Source organism: Equus asinus, chromosome 15, assembly GCF_041296235.1.
Source record: "Equus asinus isolate D_3611 breed Donkey chromosome 15, EquAss-T2T_v2, whole genome shotgun sequence".
NCBI lineage: Eukaryota > Metazoa > Chordata > Mammalia > Perissodactyla > Equidae > Equus > Equus asinus.
The window spans coordinates 24,359,435-24,381,716 of NC_091804.1; the positions used below are offsets into that span (position 1 = coordinate 24,359,435).

Here is a 22,282-nt window from a genome sequence, read left to right on the forward strand (position 1 = left end):
GCTTCCCGGAGAAGTTGCTCATGGAGCTGAAATGAACAGGATGATGGAGAGAAGGGAGGGGAGGGTGTTGCAAGCAGAAGTGACCAAATGAGCGAAGGCTGAGACGAGAGAATCAACCTAGTATCATCTGGAGACGCAGGATCCCTGGAACCTGCTGGAGGATCCCTGTGTGAGGGTCACGCGGAGGGCAGGGCCACACTGGGCGTGGCTGGGATGTGCTCCTCTTAGCCAGGAGTTATATTTCTTTGTTCTTAGCACACTATCAAAAATTGAAGACCTCAGAGAACTTCTGTCTCTATGAATTCCATCCATCGATATTTGCTATGAAAGAAACTAACCCTGAGAAGTTTTAAAAATCTCTCTTTCTGATTCCTTTAAAAATAACAATAATAAACTCATTGTATTTTTTAAAAAATGACATGTTTTCATGAAAAATAATGCTATATTCCAAAAACATCATTAGTGAGAAGATGGCTCTCTTTAAATTTTTTTAAATCTCTGTAATGACTGGCTCAACAGAGGGGACAGCTGGATTAATCACTTCTGCTCTGCTTTGAATCTGTTGCAATATCCCATGTCGTGGAGTGTCTAGAAAATTCTGCTCAATACTTGTGAGGGAATGAGAGTGAAGAGGCGAATACTGTATTTGTATTAATTTAGTATTTGTTTGGACCTTGCAGACCCCCTGGAAAGGGACTCGGGAACCCCCAGACCCCACTCTGAGAACCACTGGGTTAGGTGCTAAGAAGACATGGAAGGTTTCAGAACCAGGAGAGACGATCTCAGCTCTCAGGTTCTGGAAGTTTCCTCGTGCTGGTGATGTGTCGGGTGGGTTGAAAGGACATGAAGGCTGTGGCTGGTCCAGGTAGGACAGGGGAGGAGCTCTTGCATGGGCAGCTGGGCTGCAGACAGGAAGAGAGGGTGGCTTCCATGGAAGGGGTGCTCATGAGAGAGGGACAGCCGGAGAAGCCCCTCCTGGGGCTCACTCATGCTGAGCCTTTGTCATCCTGAGCCCCCCAGACTAGGCGCCAGGGCCAGGGCTGATGGCTCAGGGGCCTGCATCCTGCCCCCCTCAGTTTGGGAGGGAGAGAGTGTTGCAGGAAGGAGCCAGACATCAATTTAGGTTGCAGAAGAGGAAACAAAGTGATTCTCTTTGGCTCCTATCCAGAGCTGACAGGCAAAGTCAACATTTGTCCCTGTTAACACTCGCCCATTCAAATGACCCTTTGCCTGCAGACGTGGCTACTAACGCGAGCAGCTGTGCTGATAATGGCACCTATGGATCTGGACGTCACAACCCTGATCAAAATTTCCACAGTGTCTTACCGCACGATCCACAATATTTGATATTTACCCAAAGGAGGTGAAAACTTATGTCCACACAAAAAGTTGCATATGGAAGTTTACAGCAGCTTTATTCATAGTTGCCAAAACTTGCAAGCAACCAAGGTGTCCTTCAGTAGGTGAGCGGATAAATAAACTGTGGTACATCCAGACAGTGGAATATTATTCAGCACTAAAAAGAAATGAGCCATCAAGTCATGAAAAGACATGGAGGAACTGTAAATCCATATTACTAAGTGAAAGAAGACCAAGTGATAAGGCTACGTATTGTATGATTCCAACTATATGACATTCTGGAGAAGACCAAACTGAGGAGATAGTAAAAAGATCAGGGGTGAGGAGGCGGGAGGGATGAACTGGCAGGGCACGGAGGATTTTTAGGGCAGAGAAACTATTCTGTATGCTACAGTGGCACACACATGACATTATAATTTGTCCGAACCCATAGAACGTACAACACCGAAAGTTAACTTTTATGTAAACTATGAACTTTGAGTGGTAATGATGTGTCAGTGTGGGTTCATCACTATAAGAAATGCCCCACTCTGGGAGGGGATGTTGATAACGGGGGCAGCTGCGTGGGTGTGGGGGCAGGAGGTATATGACAACTCTATGCACCTTCTGCTCAGCTTTGCTGTGAACCTAAAACTGCTCTAAAAAATAAAGACTATTACAAAAGAAAACCTCCCAGAGTGGAGACTCCAAGCCTGGCCTTGTGTTTGCCCTGGAACCTGTCCCCTGCCTGCCCTTTCAGCCTCCTCTCCTGGCCTTCCTTGTTCTCGTTCTACAAAGAGGAGGTCTGCAGTGACGTTTCAGGGGTGGTTGAGCGGAAACGTCTGCTGGGAACCCCTGCTTTCAAATGACCGAGTTAGAGTGGCACTGTGGGTCTAACACGCATCAGTAGGTAGAAAACGGACTGCGTGAAGTCGAATTGTGGTTCAGAGCTCCGCTCTGGGGCCTGCCTCCTGGGTGTGAATCTTGGCTCTTTCAGAGGCTGGGGCACGTTGCTCAGATGCTCGGAGCACGGCCTCTTCGCCCGTAATGTGAGTGTTAGAACATCCACCCTCAGACGGCTAGGAGAGGACGAAATGAGAGATGTGCAAAGATGTAGCATAGGGCCTGGGGAGACAGAAAGACTTAGACACAGCCCCAAAGAGCTGACAAGTTAGGGGCAGAAGCTGATATCCTCAGACCTATGGCCGAATAGTGGGGGCAAATGTCAGCTTTGGGGTCAGAGAGAGACCAACTTCTACCAGGGGAATGTGTAACAGCTTCTCAGTAAGGGGGAGATTAGAGCAAGTCTTCAAAGAACGGGTCATTCACTCATTCTTTCTTTTAACACACATGTATGGAGCATTTGCTATCTTCCAGGCAGGCCACAGGAACGGCTTGAGCAAAGGTCCTGAGGCAGGAGGGACAGGACATTCCAGGAAAACACTGAGTAGACAGTGAACTTGGGCTGCATTTAGCGACGGCTGGTGAGAGATCAGCATGACACGGTCCCCGTGGTGTGAGTCCGTGGGACTGGCTGACAATTCCCCAGAATGTTTGCATCACTTGACGTGGCAGGTAAGGAAGTATACAGCTCAGTTGTTCCTTCAAGAGGAGCTGCCGCGAAGAGGTAGCTGGCTGACCGTTTGTCGACATCTATGTCTGTATCTAGTCACGCAGAACAGACTAGTGGGGAAATGAACCACAGGGTTGGCAGGCTTTATCTCTAGATAGAGAGAGTGCTTTCTTTACACATTTCTTTATTTTAAAAATATTCCTTTAGAAACATGGGTTATTTGAATTATCTGAAATACATGTTTTAATACATTGTTGAAATTGAGGCTTGAGTGGGTCCTGGCTTTTGGAGCACATGATGGGGAGGATTTACCCTTGGGGCCTCGAGGAACACGCCTTGTGAGCGCCATAGAGAATGAGACTCCCACTCAACAAGGAGGGTCAGCTCTGAGGAGGGGTATGTGATCTGGCGTCAAGGCTACCAGCTTCAGCACAAGGCAGAACTGGATTCCAATCCTGACTCTGCTGTGGACTAGCTCTATGATCTTGGGCAAAATGTTTCCTGTCTTGAGTCTTAGTTTCCTTACCTGTAAAATGGGACTAACGATAATCTTTATAGCATAAGGATGCTAGGAGGATTCCACAAGCGTTCGTGAAAATTGCCTGTCAATGTCAGCTATTGTTATTACAGATGGGGAAACCGAGGCCCAGAAAGGGCATGGGAGCTATCCAGCGTCAAACAGCAAGAATGGGTGGAGTCAGGCTAGAACTCAAGGCTCCCTGAATAAGACACCCCCTCCCTCACCTCCACGCAGGGCAGACTGAGCGGCTTCCTCCCTCACAGTCCCTGGGTCCACCTCACTCAGGGTGCAGATGAGGAAACCAGCTCAGAACAGGACCGGAAGGTGAATGAGCCACGAACATGGTGCCCTCCGCCACTCTCTCAGTGCTGTCCAGCTTCTCCACAGCTCTGCGTTTGGTGACATTGATGACTGCAGTTTGAAGTAGGTTATTGACACATGCGTCAAGTGGCTAAAGTGAGTCCCTGCTCCTTTAATGCCCCCAGGCCTTCTATGCAAGAATGTTTGCTTTGGACGTGTTGGATGGGCGTGGTAAGAACGAGGGCTTCTCCTCAGTCTCCTGGCTGTCCATCATCCAGTGCCACATCTCCCCCAACAACGAGGTCACTGGCCATTTATAAAGTCTGCCCCACTGCAGAGTCCATCGGGAATCAACAGACGGAGACTCAGGGCATCTCTACAGCACACAGGAGAAATCCAGGTGAGCACAATGTAATGACACTCTGCAACCTGCCTTTTTACCAGATGCCAAACCATAGTAAAGATTTTGTTAAATGTACCGGTTGCAAGTGGTGATTGGTTCTAGCACAGAACGTGAAAAATAGTGGCTTAAATAATGACGAGAGATCCACAGGTAGGCTGTTACACTGCTCTTCCCTCTGCTACCCCAGGTTGTGGCTTTGATCTTCATGCTGATAAAACAGCTGCTGAGCTCCAAACATCATGTCTGATATCCAATCAGGAAAAAGCAGGAGAAGAAAACAAAAGCTGGGTCCGACCACCTTAAAGAACTTTTTTAGAAGCCTTAGCCTACACCTTCCATTTATATCTCATTGACTATCCCCGGTTGCAAAGAAGGTTGGGAAAGAAAGCTTCTTTGTTAGGCCCATTTCTGCCCTCAAAAATAAAAAGTTTCTGTAAAGAAAGAGGGAAGAATGGACAAGTGCCCTTTGCTCTCCAACCTTCCATTTTCCACTCTTTAAAATAGGAGTATCAATATTTGTCTCATAGGACAGGGCTCTTGCAAGGATTTAGTATAGACTCCCAGCACTCTTTGGGCATCCACAGATGCCCTCTGGCCACACTCTTCTTCAGGTTGTGTTAGTCTGTGAATCTTCCAAAGGCACTATCAGGACCAGGGAGGGATAAAGAGAAATGTTAATTTGCCCATCCAAAATTAGCTCCCATTTAGCGGCACTGGGCTAAGCAGTTTTCAAAATGCTTGTTGAATCCTTATAGTAACTTTATTTAGTGAGGCGCAGGATAAGTATACACAACTAAAAGGCAGGAGAGACAAGTTTCAGTCACTAACTATAGGTGGCCTCAGGAAAAGCGTAACTTACTCTAAGCCTCAGTTTCCCATCTGTAAAATGGTTATTGGGGTGGGTAGGAAGAAGCCTAGATGAGTCCTTTGGTTCCCCGCCCCCTGAAACTCCGTCAGCTCTGTAGAGAATCTCCCAGAGTGGCCCTGAAACAGACCCTATTTACCTGGGATCCGCAAAGGTCCTACCCCAAGATGTGGAAGGTCTCAGGCCTCCTTCTCATCGTCTGTGGGCTGCTTGCCCTATTGTTTGCTCAATATTTGAATATTTGAATCACCTGTGGGTCTGTTATATTGCGTATTTTAATTTCTTGGATTTTAGTTCATTTGTCTTTTTTTTTTTTTTTGTAGAATGCCTTGTAAGGTTTTATTAGATGCTGGACATCATGATGAAAAATTGTAGAGGCTCTGAATGATATTGTCTTTTTCCAAGGAGGAAGGGAGATAGCAGAAAGATAGGGTATAAGTGGATTGCTTTCGTCCTGCTGAGGCTTAGATTTCTGTTTTATTAGGGTGGAATTATTGTGGTTTTGTTCTTATGCCTCAGGAGGACCCTTTATTTCTGGGCCATAGTCCTTTCTCCCAGAAGACAGCAGTCTTCTGGTTGTCAACTGAAAGCTCAAGGTGTCATCTCAGTGGGGTCTGAACTCCAACCAGAACTCTAACCAGTGTCTCCCCAGTACCACGCAACAGAGATGCTGAAATCTCTGCTCAGCTTTCTAACTTTCAGCTGCTGTTTTCTGATGAATGTTTTCTAGTCTTAAAGTCTAATGATTCTGACACCAGCTCCACTGTGTGAATTTCCCCACACCACCAAGCCATTCTCCGACACCAGCTGGGTGTCTTACAATTCAACTCAATTCTGACAGTATCTCCCCAGAGATAGCATCAGATTCTATACTTAAAGGCTCATTCCCACAAGACTGCCCTCTATTTCAGATGTCACTGCAAGTCCAGGTTGTCACCTCTGCTTCTGACTGACTGGCTATAAATTAGAGTTTCCCCACAACCCCCTCCTTGGGTCCAATTACTTCACTAGAGCGGCTCACAGAACTCAAACGTTTTACTCACTAGATTACCGGTTTATTATAAAAGGATACAGCTTAGGAACAGGCAGATGGAAGAGATGTGTAGGGCAATGTATGTGGTAAGAGACTTGGGGTTTCCATGCTTTCTGGGTGCACAACTTTCCCCAAATCTCCACGTGTTCACCAACCCAGGAGGTCTCTGAATCCTGTCCTCTTGGGACTTTATGGGGCTTCATCACACAGTCATGATTGATCAAATTGTTGGCCATTGGTGATGGATTGAACATCCAGCCCCTCTCCCCTTCCCCAGAGCTCAGGGAGTGGGATGGAAAGTTCCAACCCTCTATCACGTGGTTGGCTCCACTGGCAATGAGCCTTCCTCCTCAGGTGCTTTCCAAAAGCCACCTTATTAACATAAACTCAGGTGTGGTTGAAAGGGCCTTTTAGGAATATCAAGGCACCTTTGTTGCTTTTGTCACTTAGGAAATTCCAAGGGTTTGAGGAGCTCTGTGCCAGGAACAGGGACAAACAGCAAATATATATTTCTTATTATAAATCACAGTATTGCAAGTTTCACACTGCACAGGAGAGCTGAAGAGTAGTCCAGTGAGTTGAGGACATCTGTCCACCTGTTTCAAGGCCCCTTCTCTGTGCCGCCTTCCTCTGTGAGACTTTGCTCCTTAAGTCCCAGATACTCTAAAGGCCCCAGATTCCAATTTCTGCCTTCTCAGTCCCGTAAGACAGGCCCTTTTGCTTGGACTCTATTTCCCCATATGGCAATTTGGGAAACGACCTCAGGCAGAAGTTGGGGTGAATTCAGAGCTCACCGTGAGTGATATCCTTTTCTCAAGAACAATAGGCTCTCAAATTGTACCTGCATTGTTGCTCACCAATATCTCAAACCATTGTTCTATATATTTCCATTCTTTTAGTGGATTTCAGTGGGACGGTCAGTCAGTACTCTGTCATGACCCAAACCAGAACTCTGCAGCTGGAATGTGAATTGAGATCTCAGTGGGACTTTGTAACCACTCATTTGAGGCTCAGGGATAGGATGAGGAGGTTCCACACAGGAAATGCTTGTACCCTTACAAACACAACTTCAGGTCTGGGTATTCCCAGAAAATGCTTCCTAGGTCGGTATTGTGGCAGGTGAGTCAGGAAAAATCCCAGGTGTGATCATCCCAGTGTCGTTTGGAATGATAACGTGAAGCTACACATAACAGAAATGCCGAAAGGAGGAGGCTGATGGAATGAACATTGGTCAATCCACACGTTAGACTATTCTGCAGAGAAGGAAGTAACAAGATAGTCATGATGTGCTGCTATTTTACCGAGTAATTCTATGCGAGCATGGCAGGAAAATCGAGGTTTTTCATAATGTTTCATGAATGCATGTGCATGTATGCATAATATAAAGAAAAACTTCTGAAAGAAGAGACAACAGAAGTTATCTCTGAGGATTGATTTTTATTTACCTTTTTCTTTCTTTGTATGTATCTTTTTCTAATTGTTCTTCTTGTCTAAAAACAGACCATCAAAGTTAAAATACTAAACCAAAAGGGTAACTTTACACAGGATTAGTGACCAGGAATGGGCTTAGGGACTGTCCTGAATCTGTCAGGTGTCTAAAGAGAGCATTGGGCCCTGCCAGCTTCTACCTGTTAGTCTCAGATCCCAGTAAGGGCTGTTTGCAGTGTCATTTGGCTGAAACCCCAGGAAGTCCCACCAAAAGTGCATGAATGTCCTTGTCCCATCAAGGGATGTGAGGTGAGCGTCAAGGTCCTGAGGACCAATCCCAGCCCAGGGAACACATAATGTAAATGGAGGGTCCCAACCCAGAAGCACTGCAAACTGTAGCACAGTCTCCACATGCTCTAGACTAACCCTCTCTCAGCCAGAGGGACATGCCCACGCTGCTGAGCCTACCGTTTCCCACCAACTCAGGAAGATAAGTCCTTGAATCACCAAATGAGAATCATCATGACCATAAAACTCATAGCATAATGGCAGTCATTTATGGAACACTTCTGATGTGCTTGGTGCTGTGCTCAGTGCTTAAGACGAGGCTGAGGAGAAGGGATGGGTACGTATCATCCACATTTTCCAGATAAGAATGCTGAAACTCTAAGGGTCTGTGTTGCCAAAGTTATTCAGCAAGCAGGTGGCAGAGCTGGCATGTCTGACTCTGAAGCCAGTGCACGTCACCACCAACATCTCCCTGGGGAATGAGAATATGTCCTGCACACAATGTCATGAGGTGGAGGAATTTGCCCTAAATCCCACATCTGGTAAGAGGTGGAGGGATTCAGAGACTGTTCTCGTAACTACAACATTGCGCAGCCTCTCACAGGGGCAGTGAGCAGCCTACAGAAGGCTGTGTCCCTACAGGAAAAGGTGTATGTCCACCTCGCTTGGGTACCAGTATGGATTGTGTGGCCTTGGGCTGGTCCCTCTGTTTCTTGCTCTGTACTATGAGGAGAAGCATGTCTCCTATGAGCCTCAGCGGCCCCATCTGTAGAATGGGTCCACATGAGTTCTTTGACCACCCCAGATCCAAGCCCTGGGGAGACCCGCTCAGAGAATGACCCCACCACTGACCCTCTCTGCCCTATTCCCTCACAGGGACATCACTCAAGATGCTGAAGGTCTCCTGCCTCTTCGTTCTCCTCTGTGGGCTCCTTGTCCCGTCCTCTGCTCAACAGATCCCACCTGAAGTTTCTTCCCAGATCACCGATGGTGAGACTGTCCTACCTTTGGGTCATGCTTGACCTTGCCAGACACATAGGCCTCTCCTAGAAGTCCAGGCTGTGAGCCAATGTGGGTTAAGTTCTTGTTAGCATAATGCCTGGGACACAGTTAACACCATTAATCATTAGCTGTTCTGATCATCGATACCTTAATATATTTAATCCACTTCTCCCAAGATGCCCTTCTTTCCTGTCCCTTTGCTCTGCTTCATCTATTAAGACCCACCACCAAAGGACACAACCCTACCTGGATTGGCCCCTGCTCACCTCTCCGACCACCCCACCCTCACTCACTGCCCTCCTGCTGCAGTAACCTCCTCAACACATTAAGCACACCCCAGGACCTTTGCACTTGCTATTCCCTCTGCCTGAAACACTCTTCCTTTAACTATCAACATGGCTCCTTCCCTTCCTTCAGGTCTCTGCTAAAATGTCCCATCTGTGGAAAGACAATCCTTGCCCTCCCTGCATAAATTAGCACCCTCACCCAGTACTCTCAGTCCCTCACTCTGCCTTTTAATGTTCCCTCATAGATGGAAATAGCATGCAGCAGAAAGTACCAGTATGGCCGTGGTGATTAAAATAGTGAAGATTGTTTTCTATATTCCTTGGGAAATAGCCCCTGCACAGAGACACTCCAGGTTGCTCCCCCTCATCACCCCAACCACCCCAGCTTCACCCCCAGGACTCCAGACTCCTCACCAACCAAAATCCAAAGAGTTAACACCTGGCATAGCCCAGGAGCCCCAGGACCAGGCTACAGAGCTATGGCTGATGTCCTTTCTGATCTGTCAGTGTGCAGGCCGAGCTAGTTGCTGACTGTTTTGAAGCCAGCCTATCTCCTGAACGGATCTCCTCGTGTCCCTTTACTCAATGCCTTATCGTCAGTCTCTCCTCATCCTCACTAGGATGCCAGCTCCACGAGGGCAGAGAGCTCTGCCTGTTCTTGCTGGTGCAGCCCATCCCCTGGCACGGCCCTGGCACATAGTGGGCCCCTGTGAATCTTTGCCAAATGATTGTGTCTGGAAGTTGGTCCAGCACCAAGCAGGCCAGAGAGACCAGATGGATGAAGAGTAAGCGCTGCGTGTGGGACACACTCAGAGGTCAGGGTTGTGTCTCAGAATCTTTGGCATCTAAATGTCTAATTGGGTTTTGGGGGCCCATGTCTTTCAGCTTTGACCCAAGGACTCCTCGACGGGAACTTCCTTTCTCTCCTGAATGCAATTAACTTAGAAGGATTATTGAACACCATCCTCGATCAAGTAACAGGCCTCCTGAACATCCTGGTTGGCCCTCTCCTGGGGCCCAGCAATGCAGAGTGAGTGGCCTCTGATCACCACCCACAGGTCCAGACTGTCCTGGTTTGTCGGTTAGATCTCTACCCACATTTCTGAGTCTGCAGTGATCCTCCCGTCAGTGAAAGCCCTTCCAGCTCTGAAGGCCTGAAATCCACTGGTTGAGAGAAGTCCCCACTGGGGGTGGAGGGAAGAGCTGAGGAGGTGCTGAAGACGGGGGTTCAGGCCCTTTGTCTGGGAAGAGAATGGCTGCTCATCATCTTGGGAGCACTGTCGATCTCTTCCTCTCTCTGAACCTCAACTTCTGCCCCTGGGGAATGGGGAATTACAGCATCTACCCCCCAGAGGACTGTTGTGAATATTAAGTGAATAATATGTGTAAAATTCTTGCACAGATCCCTGCCCTCACTAAGCCTCCAATGGGTGATAACAATAACAACATCCTCTACAATGATAACGTGGTAACCATGATAATCAGTGCTATCTGACCACCAGAGTGTCTCAGCTCACTTGTCTAAATGTGTCCAAGACTCAACTGCTAAGCCCCACCCTCATCCCCACTCCAGTCTGCTCCTCCCCCACCTAGCTCATCTTAGCTCACGACAGCTCCGCTCACCCAGGTGTTCTGGCCAACAATCTTGACACTGCCCTTGGCTCCTCTCTTCCTCTCACACTGTACGAGTGTGTCAGCAAGCACTGCCAGCTCTGCCTTCGAAACACACCCAGGCATCTGAGCCTTTGTTCCTCCTCCTCTGGTCTGAGCCTCCACCATCTTCCCCCTGACTTACTGTCCTGGATCCCCCTGCTTCCACTTCAAGCTCCTCCTCTCCATTCTCTGCCACTAGTATCCAGAAGAATCTTTCTAAGAAGTAGGACAGACTCCATAACTCCTTGGCCCAAACGCTCTGTTTGCTCTCAGAACCGAACCCAAAGTCCTTATTGTTGGCCCACAAGGCTCCATGAGATCTGGCCCTGATTATCTGTCTCACCTCTTCTCCTACTATCCTCCCCTCACCCATTGCCCACCAGTCACACTGAGCCTGTTGCTTCTCCTCAAACACGCCAGCTAAGTTCCAGCCTCAGGGCCTTTGCACTTGCTCTGTCTTCTGCCTGGACCTTCCTTCCCCTGTCTCTCCTCATGACTTGTATCCTCACTTGATTCATGAATCTGCCCAAATGTTCTCTCCGTTGAGAAGCTGTCCCTGACTCCCCTGTCTAAAATTCTACTCTTGCCAATGTCACCCTCTATCACCTGATTCTGCAGGGCCTTTTCTTCACAGCACCTATCACCTGGCACATTCGATATGTATTCATTTACTGCGCTTATTGTTTTCTACATATACACTCTCCCCAAGCATGTACTATCTATGGCTTTTGGTCTTTAACTTATTATTTACTCACTCATTTATTCCAGCCTGCTTGGCACTGGTCAAAGGGCTGGACAGGATTATTCTGGAATGCATCAAGGCAAGAGATTCTTTTTGCTCAGGGCTGTATTCCCAGTGCTTATAACACATAGTAGCTGTGCAATAAATTACATGATTGGTAAGTGAGTAACCGGCTTTGCATACAATCAGCTTCTGCTCTGCAGGGGACCTGCCTTTACAGAAAGGTGGATCCACCTGCACCTGGAGCCTCAACTTTTCCCCTTTGTGTATTTCTTCACCCAGGATCAAGTTGCAAGACGCTCGACTCCTTCAACTCTCCCTTGAGTTTTCTCCTGATAGCAAGGGGATCGACATATGGATACCATTGGAATTGTCCGTATATCTAAAGTAAGTAACAGCTCTACTTTACATAACAGCAAGTTCCACGTACAGCTCCATCTCCTTTTGCACAGGTGTGCAGGGATGTGGGAAGCAGCCATAACTAAAGGATCTCCACACAGTCTCAGGAAGACTCATTGTGTGGCCGAGGCAAAATCCCCACCCTCTCTGGACCTCAGTCACCCTACATGTAAAACTGGGAGTCTGCAGAGTACGCGAATGCTTCTGGCGTGGGGGCCACTCTAGGGAAAGCAGGGGCTTGAGCAGGTGTCCTCCCCCTGCTTCATCCTGAGAGCCCCCACCTTCGTCTATCTGGACTTCATGAGCCCACTCAGCTCTGATGGAATGTGACTCAAGACAGGAACACAGAACCTGCTCTAGACCCCAGCACTCCTTGGCACCATTGCCTAGATGTGTCTGGTGATTGCCCATAGGTATGTTTTGTTTGGCCTGCATGGTGTATTTTCAGAGAGGGTAGGCATTCTTCGGTTCATCACAACCTCCACCTCTCTCTGTGAAATTAGTCCCTGGTCGACTTCATTTGTTTCCACTTCAAGCCTGGCACTTGAGGCAGTGGAGTTCGAGACCTCTAAAAGAGTACATTCCAAGGTCACAGATTCTCAGTTTTGATAGGATGCTATCCATAGAATCAACCTTTTCCGTTCTAACTGCCCCCCAAGACAGAGGTGGTGAGTATCAGTTAGATGCCCGAATGCAGAGCTGTCTGGTTTAACCAGTGGTGGATGCATTCCTCAGAGACAGCCACTCCCATTCTCCAGCCCTAAATAATTTCTTTTGAAAAATGAGGAAGTGATGTTAACAGGGTGATATTGAGGTTTCTGTGCAAACACGGGGAACCCTTGTTCTAGAAACAAATGAGGGTGTAGTAAGTTCTGAGGTTCTCTCCCACCAGCCTTAACTCTTCCCTCCAACAGGCTCCTGATTCTTGAACCCCTCACACTTTACGTGCGGACAGATATAAGAGTCCAGCTTCAGTTGGAGAGCGACGAAGATGGCAAATACCGACTCGCCTTTGGGCATTGCAGCCTCTTACCTAGGGCTATAGAGCTCCAATCTGGAAATCCGTGAGTTCTCCATCTTTCTCTCTCCGTGTCCAGCTGATCATGATGAAGCCCCCAAGAGGGCTCACCTGAAGGATGTCACTAGGAAAACAATACCTTCCCAAATCAGCCTTTTGTGCAAATGGGGATGTGTGTCTTACAAATAGAGTTTTAGGCTAATTTAAAATTTCATTTATTATAGGAACAATAATTTCAGTGACATGAAAAGACGTTCACTGAATAGTCCTGAGGAGAAAGAAAGCAGGATCACTCGATTAATGGTTGACATTTAGGTTATTTCCAAATCTTTGGCTATTATAAATAATCCTGAAACTTTTGGTACAGGAAGATTTCCCCAAAATAGAATTGTTTCCTTATTGTAGATTCCTAAAACTACTGAAAAAGTATGAACAGTTTTGCAACTTTTAAGCTTTAAGGCATATAATAGTGTTAAGGCATGCCCAATCACTTATCTCAACCCTCCCCAACAGAACTGAACTAAGTGACACCGTCCAGCTGGCACTGGTCAATTCCACCCCACATCCAATCACCACCAGCTGTGCTCATCTTCACAACTTTTCTCTTCAGTGGATAGAAAGTCCCATGGATGCCGTTAGTTTCATTTCTGGACTACCAGGAGAGCAAAGATTTTATCACTTGTTTATTAGTCTGTGACATTTCCTCTTCACAGGACCTGTTTTCAGAGGTTTGCCCTTTTTAATTAACCAAGGTTTTAATGTTTTCTTCTAAATTTACAATATCTTTTTTTACAATCTTCTTTTGTACCACTTTTTAAAAATTTAGGCCGAAATCCACAATTAACTGAATCCAATGGTCATCACCAATCCCTTTTATACCCTGTCTTCTCCATTCATGAATTCTTTATTTTGATTCATCTCCTAGTTGCTCACTGTTTCAAGAAAGATCTGAGTATATAATCCTTTCTGAGCCCTTGCAGATCTGGTAATGTCCTTCTCTCATGTTCAAACATAAGAGAGAACCAGGCCAGATATGGCATCCTTGACTCACAGCCATCTCTCCCTAGGAAAACTCTGTGAATACTGCTCCCATGTCTTTTGATTTGTTGAAGAAAACAAGTCCTTCCTTTAAGTGAAATATGAGACTTGAGACTGGAAGTGGTAGGTTAGTTGATTTATGTGCAAGCTCCTTATAGGATAAAGACACAAACCCTTTGCCTGAGAATTAGACAGACGTGCCCTAAACTATAAGGATTCGGGATTGAGTCAGGTACACGAAGACACCCTTACACTGCTATTTACTGCTTCTTTCTCATCTCCCCCAACTGAAGATGATATTATACTATTCCTTCCATGAAGGCATGACCACCCGGCCGGGGAGATAATTTCTATTGGAGCATTAGATAATCAGAGAAATGGGAAAGTGCACAGCAAAGAGAGACCTCAGAGTTGGCTGGAGCAGTCAGGAAGGGCTTTCTGGAGGAAGCCAGTTGGCTGGACCTAAAAGGGTGCTAGAAGCTGAAGAAGGCATTCCAAGAAAGAGAAACAAAATAGGCACAAAGAGAATGATGTGAATAGTGATGAGGGAGAGGTGATTTAAATTGAAACATTAATTTTAAGGAGCCCTGAGAGGTAGGTCAGTGTAGAAGGGCAAGACCGAGTCATGGAGGGCTGTGGAAACAAGGAGTGGACTTTGAGTAACTTGGGCCCAATTGAGCAAAGAACCGATGTGAAGAAAGGAGAGTTTGGGAAAAATAATCTGTTCTACCAACTTCTTTCACTCTTTATTTAGACTCAGCTTGACGGTAAATGCTGTTTTGGGAACCATAGAAAACGCCCTGGGAAACTTCATAACTGAGGATTTGGGAGCAGAAGTAAGTATACAAACCCAGATCACTTCTGTTTTTGAGTCTGAGAACCAGAGCTTGGTGGGTTGGATCCTCTTAATAAACTGGAGGAATATCTCCCAGGAAGGAGAGTTAGAGAGAGAGGAAGTGGTATTTATTAAGCTCCCATTCTGCAACCAAGCACTGGTAAAGTACTTCATAGACATTATTTCATTCTTCAAGTCAAAATCAGCATCCATGTGACCAGAGGTGATTTGATAAGCCTCTCCAAGACTCAGGTTCCTTATCTGTAAGATAAGTATAAGTAATCATGAAATTAGCACCTAACATCACTAAGCATGCAGACACGGTGCTAAGTTTCTTGTGTGAATTTTCTCATCTCATCCTCCTAACAATCTCATACTCTAGGTAACAATAGCATCTCCAGTTTCCAGACTAAAGAAAAAGTTGCAGAGAGGGTCAATGACTTACCAAGTCATATAGCTGCCAAATGGCTCAGCTGTTGTGTGACCCCAGGGCAGTCAATCCTCCAAAACTCTCTACCTGGTTGTTTTCTACAATGGGTTGGCTCAGAAGGAGAACTTACTTTGACTACCACCACTTAGGCTCCATTGGTAGAGTCCTCCTCCTGACCCTTGCATATTTCCTTGTCTTTCAGCTTTGTCCTACCCTTAATTCATTGGTCTCCAACCTGGATCTGCAGCTGGTCAATAATCTGATTAGTAAGTGCCGGCAGTGGGAAGGGACAATACCACCCAAGGAGAAAGCTCAGACTGCTCCTTTACCCTTTTCATCACATGTCCCCTTCCCTCACCCTGACACTTCTCCCAGACCAGAACCCCCTTCCCTGCTGAGGCAGAATGGTCCCTAATAACAGCAATCCTAATAAACTCAGCTGTCATTTGCTGAGGGAGTCCTATGTGCCACGCCCAGGGTTAAGCGCTGTGCCTGTACCAGCCAGTGGACCTCCACCACCAGCTGAGTACATGCTGGTTTCACTTCTATTCTGGTGTCCAAAGCCAAGAGAAGCTGAAATATAAATGGAGGCTTCTCTGGGGGAGGAAAGCTGCCCAATAAGTCCTGTACCCTCCACCTAAATTGTATGATGTTGCATTAGGAGCAGAAAATTGGCCTGGCTTCAGCCCAGACAAAAACTGCCTCCTTCCAGTAGTTTCTACCACTAAGAACTCAAAGTTTCCACGTCTGCCAGAACCCAAAGCAACAAACGCAAGATTGAATCTCTGCATCTCAGGCCCCTGGCAGGAATCTGAAAACCAGTACAGTTGCTGGATTGAAAGGACTCTTCCTTCATTCACTGGATATTCACTAGTCCTACCAAGTGCTAGATGTTAGACTTTTTAAATTTCCTTTAGGTGGCTCTCCCAGAAAGCAATTTTCTATCCTCTGCCATACACCTCTGTTAACAGGGAGCTCACTACTGAGGAAGTAGGAAGCTTGAGGCAGTTAATCTGGATGAGACTTGAAGCTCCCAAAACTTGGTTCCTAGGTTCACTCAACGTAAATGTGAGTTGGGTAGCTGGACCAACACCCTTGCTCTGCTGATATTAGGCACCACTTTGAAGATGTTTCCAGGCAAATGGGGACTCTGACTGCTATAATGCCAACTTTTTCCACTGTCTCATTTCAATATACAGCTCTTAAGTGATTAGCTTGGGAGGGAGTGGTTGCTCCCAATGTATGGATGAGGCAACACAAAACTGTTGGTGAAGTGATCAGAGACAACCAATGACAAAACAGAGACTCTAGCCCCATCCTCCTGCCTCCAAGCCTTTGGCTCATTCCATGACCCTGCTCTGTCCCCAGCTGGAGCAGGGAGAAACTCCTTTGGCCTCTCTGATCCTTCCTCATTCCCACAGTCTGAGGTATCCATTTTGCCTTCTAGATCTGATACTGGATCGTGCGAACGTTGACCTCAGCGTCTAAGTATACCCAAAGTGAAGGAGCCACATTTGTATCAATTTGGTGAGAAACCAGCACATATTTCCCTCTTTAGTGATGGTGCCTGGCCTTTAGGGTCATTATAAATGTGTCATTCATTCATTTATAAAATTTCAGGTAAGCTTCTACTGTGTGCTAGATGCCAGGGATACAGCCATGGGCAACACAAAGATTCTGCTCTCCTGGAGCTCAGATCATTCTTGGGCATCCTCACAATGAACTGAGAAGTAAATATAGTCATCCAAATTCAAGAGGGAAGTGGGTACTATGAAGGAAACAAAGTAGGCGGATGTGAGAGAGAGAGTGACTGCAGTAGGAGCAGAGAGAGAGGCAGCAAATTAAGAGAGTATAGGCAGGCAGAGGCTCTTGAAGGAGGAGACATTTCAGCTGAGTCCTGAATGATAAGGCAGGAGTTGTGCCAAGACCCAGGGAAGAATATAACAGGCAGCAGCACGAGCATGTGCAAAAGTCCTGAGGCAGGAATGAACTTTCCTTTTTGAAGCAAAGAAAGAAGGGCAACATGGCTGGAGTGTGGAAGGAGCTCAGTTATAGGAGGTATATTTGCAAGAATGCTACTTGGTGATGAAAAAGAGGAGGATTTCTATAAAAAGAGATGCCTTTATTCATTTATATGTATTTATTTGCAACTGGTCTGTCTGAAAACACTCTGCTCAAGTGTCATCATCTCAGATCTCTTAAAAAAGGCACAACTGCCACATTCTGCTTCATTTTTCTTCATAACATTCGTTACTACCTAACTTCCTATGATGTTACTTGTTTCTTTTCTGTCTCCCCTCCTAGAATGTAGACTTCATGAAGGCAAGGACTTTATCTTATTCCCTGTTTTATCCCTGGTGCCAGGATTACAAAGATGAATCACACCTGGCCCCTGACCTCCAGAGCCCCCAACCTAGTAAGGGATAAGACAAATAAACAGGCAATTTTATGTGCAGTAAGGTGTTCTTGTTAAGGTTCTGTGGAAGTGGAGAGGCAAGACCCAGCAGTCCTTCCAGGGGATTTCCAGGAGGGCCTCATAGAGGAGGCAGAATTTCAACTGGATTTTGAAGGATGATTAAGAGTTTCTTTGTGGGAAAAGCCATTGAAAGCAGAGGATATAGTATGTGCAAATGCACAGGAGGTAGAAAGGACCTGGTGCTCTAGACAATGGGAAGAAGCTCTGGGTAACTGGTCGTAGGAGTCATGGGGGATGGAGGCATCTTCCTCAAGGGGGTAGGATAGGTTTGTAGTGAACTGTACACATGCTTTCTGAAGACAAAGGTGCATGCGATGTATTGAGCCACCAAAGAAGGTGCAGTCTGTGACAGGGGACATAAGAAACTGAGTGGCCAACATCATTATTGAATCTATGTCCTTGGGTTGATTAGCTTAGTTATGGAATGATCCAAATCAGTTCTGTCCAGTAGAAGTATAACACCGAATACATATGTGATTTTGAGTTTTCTAGTAATGACACTTTTAAAAGGAAAAAGAAACATCATATTAATTTTAGTAATATATTTTATTTACCCAACGTATCCAATATCATGGCAACGTGGAATCAACATAAAATTATTCATGAAATATTTTGCAGTCTACTTTTCAAACTAAGTCTTTGCTATCTAGTGTTTATTGTATACTTACAGCACACTTCAGTTTGGACTGGCTGCATTTAAAGTGCTCAATATCCACATGTGGTCAGTGGCTGCCACATTGGACAGTGTAGCTCGAACTAAGCTAATTCGCTGCCAATTGGAAAACTTTTAAAGGCCTAAAGCATCTCATTTTATCCCCACCATAATAGCTAGGCTGCCCTCTATCAAAGAATTCCCAAATTGTGGCCCCTATATCATACTCAGTCCACAGACATACTTGGTTGTGGTTAGAAAGTGTTTTAGAAATGTGGATGTTTCCAATATTAAAAGTAAGAAACCTGTCTTTTGATTAACTAGGGAATCTGGTAATATTTTGCATCCTTGTGTTGTGAAATAGGCCAAGGGGAGGGGAGGCTCCATTTTAGTTGATGAGTGTCCAGGGAACAGAAATTGTCATCCAGGGATAGGCAGTGGATGGGGGTCCGGACAGAAATTTGGTTTAGCACCATGGACAGTGGACAGCAGTCCAAGTGTGAACGAGGTGGGGGAGGGGGGAAGCTCTCGGCTTTGACTTACAGCCTCCTTAGAAAGGGTGCAAAGTTGACTAATATCTTGATTATCTCATGCAGAGTCAGGTCCTGCATACTGGTCTCCTTCCTGGAATGCCCTCCACACTGCGGGCCACCATTTACGTAGATATTCCTGTCGATTATTCAACTACTGCCTGGAGTTTCATTACCCGCCCTGGACTCAAAGATCCTCTACTTTCCTGGCTATGGAGGCTGTTTCCCTGTAAATCTTCTCCAGAATCCCTGTACTGATTCCCTGTAATCTTAACATAATAAATTTCTGCAGCCCTGAAATGTGGACTTTCCTGCTTCCATAGCGCCGTGTGAGCAGGGGGAAAACAACAGCTAGAGATGGTGGTGGGTCCGTTCATGATGACAAAACTTTGGAATGCAAGGGAGGATGCTTGGGTAGTTTAGCTTTTATCTCAGAAATACGTGAGCACTCTGGCCTGGAGTTTCCCCAAAACTAAGGAACTAGCCTTCCTGTCTTGTCTGAGATGTTTTCTGAACTGGTTCTGTGTCCTTGGGAACTCCCCACTCTTGCCCACAGTCTCCTCACTGTGAAGAGAGAGTGTTGGACTCGTTCTTTAGGTACTCTCAGGCAGGAGCAGCCTACAAAGTTGTGATTTACGGGAAAAAATTTATCTTGGCCCTGGTAACCCCATTTTTCTTCCCTGCATCACCAAACTTCTCAAAAGACATGTTGCTCTTCACTGCCTCTATTTTCTCACCGTCATCCACTGCTCAGTTTTGGATAATCTGGCTTCTTCCCTCAACTCCTTAATAGAACTTGCCCTAGGTCATCTATGACCTCTTTTATGGTGAAAACAAGTGTTCATGCTTCTCAAGTTAATAGCAATTAACACTTTAGATGACCACTCCAGCCTACTCCCCACCTCCTCCTCCTCTCTTTCTTCCTCATCAGTACCTTGATTCATGTCTGGCATTCTGAGCATTTTAGATACATTCCATCACTTACTCTCTTAAATAAACTGTGTTGGTTATTAAGCTTTTGTCTCTTGGTTCCAAACTCATATTTCTGTACTCCGCTTTGCGATGGTGGGTCTGGGATGCTGCAAACCACATACAGTTGTCCCTTGGTATCCATGGGGTGTTGGTTTCAGGTCCCTCTGCAGATATCTAAATCCTTGGATACTCAAGTCACTTATTTTGCCCTTTGTATGTGTGGGTTCTGCATCCGTGGATATGGAGGGCCTGACAATGTCGCCTTTGCTGGTTTGCTGCTTGCTAGGGTCTGCCAATAGTCCTTACTAGAAGGAGATTGCAAGGCTGAAGGAGAGAAAAGAAAGCACCTCTTTCCTGTTTGCTCCATATTCCTCTAAGCATCACCTGCCAATGCTTCTTCACTCAATCAGGGAAAGTTGGTTTGACTTTACAAGTTGATTTTTTAAAATGCTCCCCAAACCAGCCTTATCATGCCCCTTCAGAATGCTGCACCAGCCTCCAAGATCCTGAGCTACTAGAAGCTGCTGAGCAGTGTCTCCTCCTCAGCAGTCTGAATCCAATCTTCCCAGGTCCCTTTCTAAAATCTTGTAGGTTCTTCCAGCCCCTTTGTTCCCCAGCCCTAGAGTTGATAGCTACCCCTTACAGCTACTGTGTGTGATAAGTCAGTATTATGCTTTTGCCTTCTCAGTCTTCCAGTACTATTTAACTCTTTCTTTATATTAAATTATTTCTTAAAATAAATGTGTGTGTGTGTGTGTTTTTTTTTTTACCAGATCCTGACTGATACAGTACTTGGTCACAAGAGTGGTTCCAAGAACCAGATTCTCAAAAGTGACATTCCAGAATTAGTTTGGTCATATCCTTGGGCTTGAATGCAGTGCTCTGACTTTATTCCCAGTGAAAAATGAGGTGATAGTGACCCGTGGCATGCAGTGGCATCACAAGTCATCAAATTAGCACCTGTCATTGAACTGTGATGGAGGGCTTTTCTGGAGCAATTGTTTTAGGGAAGCTGGTGGCTGCTGAACTTCATCATTATGGCATCTATGATGTCCACAAGGACTTGGGATGGGATGGCTGCTTCTGAGTATCCTGGAGTACTTACAGAAAGCGGAAAACAAGTCTCCACGGCACCCAGACAATCAGAGTGTTTCTATGGTGATCCTAAAAGAACCATTTGTTTCTTGTTGTTGCAAGGTTGGTCTCACAGAAAATCAGAAATAAAATTTAACTATGGGGTTACATAATTCCAGTGTGAATTAAATCCATAGCCTCACCAAGTTGCTCCTATAAAAGTTAAGCCACTAATTGGGAAGGTTTGGGGCTCTGGGAATTGGAATTGGAACATTTGTGTGAATTCAAACAAAGCTCAGAATCCTCAATTCCAGAGTCATTCTGAGTTTCCTTTGTGAGCAGAAGTGTCCCACCCTCCCACTTCTGAGTGGACTAGCCTTCCCTTCCCTGAGTACTCTCCAATAACTTCAGCTTGGGCAGTTTCTTTGCGAGGTGATGCTCATGTTCCTCACAACTCATCCCAACCAACTCAACTCAACTCTTTATTGATACTAGACCCATAGCTAGGATCAGATCCCAGTAGGCTCCAGGCCGAAAGAATAAAAGACAAAAAAATGTATATCCTTCAAAAATTGCAATGTTTAGCTAATTCGTATCAGCAGACATGGGTAATACCTATAGCAATTGCTTCTAAATAGACCATGGAAGATAGACTATAACACTGGATTGTTCCTAATTAGTTGATGGGTACATTTACCAAAGATTCTGGATTTAATATTAGATCACACGGCTGAAAATGGCTTTAACAATTTACTGTGTTGATTACTGCAAATTGAACTCAACACTGGCCTTCATTCAAACAGGTTAAAGTGCCAGAATTTCCCGGGTTTAATGTAAGTTAAGGAATCCAAAGGCCTAGGGAAGTGGGAGCCTTAGAGTGGACGTACGTTTTGCAAAGGCATGCACCCCCACCATTACGTTTCCTGAGAGGATCCAAAGGACAATCCCTTCCCTAAGAAACTGAGAAACACGCTAGGGAGGAGAGCATCTCTAATATTGAAAAGCTCTGTGGTGGCTGTTTTCTGTTGCCTGGGAAATGCTGCATTGAGAGGGGCTCCCTGATTTCAATGGGGATGATGAGATATAAGAATAACAGAGAACAAGGGACAGCATTTAACTTGCAGAAACAAGATGGCATGCTCATTGTAATGGATAGCAAAGATGAGTTGGCAATCGGAATATTTGGCAAATACTAACTGATCACTGTTTCCCTAGAAAGGAAATAGATGGTCCCTCCACCAAATGTTTCTTGATCAGGGAGATCTCCAAATCTGGAATCCAAAAACCTCACTTGGATTACCAAAATGGAGAGTCAGAGCCTCTCACCCAATTTCCTGTCACAATCCAGTTCAAAATCAGCAACCGCTTGATTGAAGGGGAGGCAAAGGATCCTGCAGTATTGCCATATCATATGTCGTAAATCTTT

At 45.8% G+C, this 22,282-nt stretch overlaps 1 protein-coding gene across 1 annotated transcript; it reads left to right on the top strand.

Moving 5' to 3' along the window:
- The first annotated feature begins 3,938 nt into the window (after window positions 1-3,938).
- Window positions 3,939-19,107, top strand: LOC106833746 (latherin). Its single transcript, XM_014845083.3, has 9 exons — window positions 3,939-4,131; window positions 8,625-8,738; window positions 9,923-10,067; window positions 11,715-11,819; window positions 12,746-12,895; window positions 14,642-14,723; window positions 15,355-15,418; window positions 16,600-16,679; window positions 18,877-19,107. The coding sequence occupies exons 1-8, from the start codon at window positions 3,954-3,956 to the stop codon at window positions 16,638-16,640; spliced, it is 879 nt and encodes a 292-aa protein (XP_014700569.3). The 5' UTR covers window positions 3,939-3,953; the 3' UTR covers window positions 16,641-16,679; window positions 18,877-19,107.
- Window positions 19,108-22,282: the final 3,175 nt, after the last annotated feature.